Source organism: Sardina pilchardus, chromosome 3 (assembly GCF_963854185.1).
Source record: "Sardina pilchardus chromosome 3, fSarPil1.1, whole genome shotgun sequence".
NCBI classification, from domain to species: domain Eukaryota; kingdom Metazoa; phylum Chordata; class Actinopteri; order Clupeiformes; family Clupeidae; genus Sardina; species Sardina pilchardus.
The window spans coordinates 11,632,144-11,635,524 of record NC_084996.1 but is presented as its reverse complement, the minus strand read 5'-3'; the positions used below and the strand labels follow the sequence as shown (position 1 = coordinate 11,635,524).

The following is a 3,381-nucleotide window of genomic DNA, read 5'->3' as shown; positions in this document are numbered from 1 at the left end:
CTTTCTTGGACGCTTGCATACCGTAGATCTTTGCCGACTTCAGTGTAATGGAGACAGTCATTCTGGATAAGGAGCAACAACAGAGCAACAGTCTACACAAAATATTATGAAAAGGTGTCGGTTGAAATGGTGGAAGTGTGAGTTACAGCCTACCATCTGTCTATTTCTGCCTTTTCGTCTCAGTGAGCTCAGACGCATACAGTATTCACGTGGACGGAATATTAATTTCTGCTGGAAAAACAAAACATAAATGAGTCCCTAATCATATTCTCAGGCAAGCGTCGACCTTGCTATTAAAGATTCAGAGACCAGTTGCTTTCTGCTGGCATTGTAGCCTAATGAGCACTCAGTACTTTGGAGAACTTACTGGGTGAAGGCGAATGATGTCACAGTTAGCAGACTGCACAGCTCGCGGAATATCGCGCGCAGGCTCCAACTCCAACAGCCGGCTTGATATTCAGATTTTGTCCATGTTGTCGTTGCGCACTAACCCCCCAGAGTAAATCACATGCTTTTGTTCTCTCTCTCGTTTGCTCTCTCCCTCTCTCTCTCTCTCTCTCTCCCATTCTCCCCTTCTCCTTCTCACTGTCCAGCTCGTCAAAGTTTAAAATTCCTTTCATGTTGGCAATAGCATCCGCTCTCTATTGCACGTTACTTCTACCTGAGAACACTATCTGATTCTAACTGACCTGTCTACACAGCATTTGGTTTGACGGTGACTTATTTGAATAAGTGTTTTGGCACAATGGGAACAAACGGCCTGGCTGTAGTCCAGAAACCCCAATTTTGTGCCAGCAAGCTGCTTATCATTTGGCCATTCACATTCCATGTCACTGTTCATCAGTTGCTTGGCCAAGCTAGTCACCATGTGCATATCATGCCTGAGGGTATTTGTGAAAGTTTGTGTGGATGTGTGCACTTCCAGTGCTCTCTCTGCAAGTGTGTGTGTGTGTGTGTGTGTGTGTGTGTGTGTGTGTGTGTGTGTGTGTGTGTGTGTGTGTTAAAATGTGTGTGAGAAGGTTTTGTTAGCTGAATTAATTGTAAGTCTGCACACTGTACACCAGCCTACAACCTTTAGATCGAGGTGTTAGTCAGTCGATGAGGCTGTTGACTTAGGCAAGCCCTGTTGGCCTCATTGGGTTTCCTAGAGCTGATCAATAGGCAAAATGTGGCTTTCTGCCCCCCCACCCCCTCTCCACCCCTCCTCCCTCCCCCTCTCTCTCTCCCTCCCTCCCTCCCTCCCCGCCTGACGGTCTGTCCGCTCGTTGTCCTGCAGAGCAGCCGGGCACATTTACCAGGGGCCCATAAAAAGCGGCCCGCCGCACCACGGTAAATCAGAGGTAATTTACCACCCACCCCTCTCTCCGCGCGCCGCTGAATTGCCCTTCAATGGGCCGGCTTTGTCATTGGGCCAGTCGATACGCGGCGCGAGCGAGTGAGTGAGCGCGGTGCTGGAACTCGGGGGCTGTTTGGAGAGAGAGGGAGAGGCTGCGGCCCATTTGCTCCATGCTCTGGCTCCTGCGCTGCGTCGCGCTCGCATATTAACACCCAATTCTCGGCCACTGGCGGCCGTCCTGCGGCTCCCCTCGCCACGGACACCTCCCGCCCACCGCGTTCCCGCGAGCGGTCGTTTCGGTTCCTGCGCTGGCTGACGTTGCTCACACTCTCAATAGAACATTCTTTTGCCCCTCCTCCTCCTCCTCTATTCTCTCTCTCTCTCTCTCTCTCTCTCTCTCTCTCTCTCTCTCTCTCTCTCATTCACCCATCCCTCCACCCCCTCCTGCTCTAGATCAAGCATGGCAGCGCTCCAACTTCCTGTCAATAATCCACGCTAAAATATTGCCATCACACACCCTGATCGTAGACTCTCCATTGTGGGTATGCAAAAAAAAGAACACACACACACACACACACACATACACAGCCCAGCGGCTGCAGCTCTGCAGAAAGGGAGACCTCAGCACTTTCCACTCAATCCCAAAACCCATCGCAATTCATTCTAATAGCGCCATATAAAAGCCCAGGTTGAACTCCCCCTGCCCAGTACACCCTGGTACCAGCACTAGAGGCCCAGTATCTCTCTCTCGCTCTCTATCATTCTTTCACTCGTTCTCTCTCTCTCTCTCTCTCTCTTTCATTCTTTCACTCTTATTCTCTCTCTCTCTCTCTCTCTCTCTCTCTCTCTCTCTCTCCTGCCCTTACCTGGAGTTGGGCATGTCCTGTTGTCGCCCTTGGCTCTTCTCCAGGCCCACCTTGGTGAAGATGCCCACCAGCACCATGATGGCCACCACGCCGCAGATGATGTAGACGATCATGTGGGTGCTGTCGCGCTCGGGCTCCTCCTGGGCCTCGGTGACGGGCTGCTCCGGCTTGCCTGTGTTGGCCCACACGGGCGTGTCGTAGTTGGAGCAGGCCAGCTGGTCCAGGCCCTGCACCTTGCTGGAGCAGCAGTAGCGGTAGAAGCAGGAGCCGCAGCAGAACTGGTAGACGCCGGCGTTGCAGTTGAACGGCGGGTCCCACTGGCCCATGACGTCGTAGTAGCCCAGGCAGTTGCCGCCCATGGGCAGGACCTGCTTGGGCTTGGGCTCGGACGCCACGCTGGGGGGCGCGGCGGCGCTCGGCGTGGCCAGCGTCACCTCCGCCGGCGACTCGGAGGAGGACGGCGGCGCCGTTTGATTGGGCGTGGCGACGGTGGCGGGCGACGCCTGGGCGTCCACGGCCGCGCGCGGGCTGCCGTTCGGGCCCAGGGAGCCGGACCCGAGGACCAGCGCCAGGCAGACGAGCACGACGTGGGCAGCCATGACTCAAAGTGCCCGCTCTGCCACAGCCCGCTTTGGCACCCCAACAGCAACTAGGCCTGGTGTACTTTACGCCCAAAAATCAACAGCCAAGGTAGGTATTTTTTCACCGGCTCACGTGTAGATAACAACCAACAACAACAAAAAAACTAACAAAAAAATGTGTGTGTGTGCAGGTGGGTGTGTGGGTGTGTGTGTGTGTGGGTGTGTGTGTGGTTACACTACGTATTAACTTTCAAAGACTTTCAAAGACAAAGAAGAGGGACTATTCTCAGTTTCAGTGTCTTGGAGGCATAGGAGGATTCACGCACTGGCAGTTTAAGTGCTTCAGAGCAAGCAAGTCCTCAAGGAGGAGGACAAGAGGAGGAGCAGGAGGCGGAGGAGGAGGTGCGTGCGTGCGCAGCATGCGAGCAAGCCGAAGCAGGAGCCTCAGCTCAGTCCTTCACCGAGCCTCCTTCAGGAGCGCATTCCCCAAATGATTCGCCCGCTCCTTCAATTAAACATGTCTGCCGTCGTCAGGCGTACACGACGCTGCCAAAAAAAGAGAGACGCGCTCTGCAAAATCCCGCTCCCTGGAGCGTCT

At 54.3% G+C, this 3,381-nt stretch overlaps 1 protein-coding gene across 1 annotated transcript in view; it reads right to left on the bottom strand.

Moving 5' to 3' along the window:
* Positions 1-2,801, bottom strand: part of LOC134075879 (protein shisa-8) — a 63,186-nt gene extending 60,385 nt beyond the window's left edge. Inside the window, exon 1 of the mRNA XM_062530911.1 lies at positions 2,203-2,801. Coding sequence (XP_062386895.1) covers positions 2,203-2,801 — 599 coding nt within the window. The remainder of the gene's footprint in view (positions 1-2,202) is intronic.
* Between the last annotated feature and the right edge of the window lie 580 nt (positions 2,802-3,381).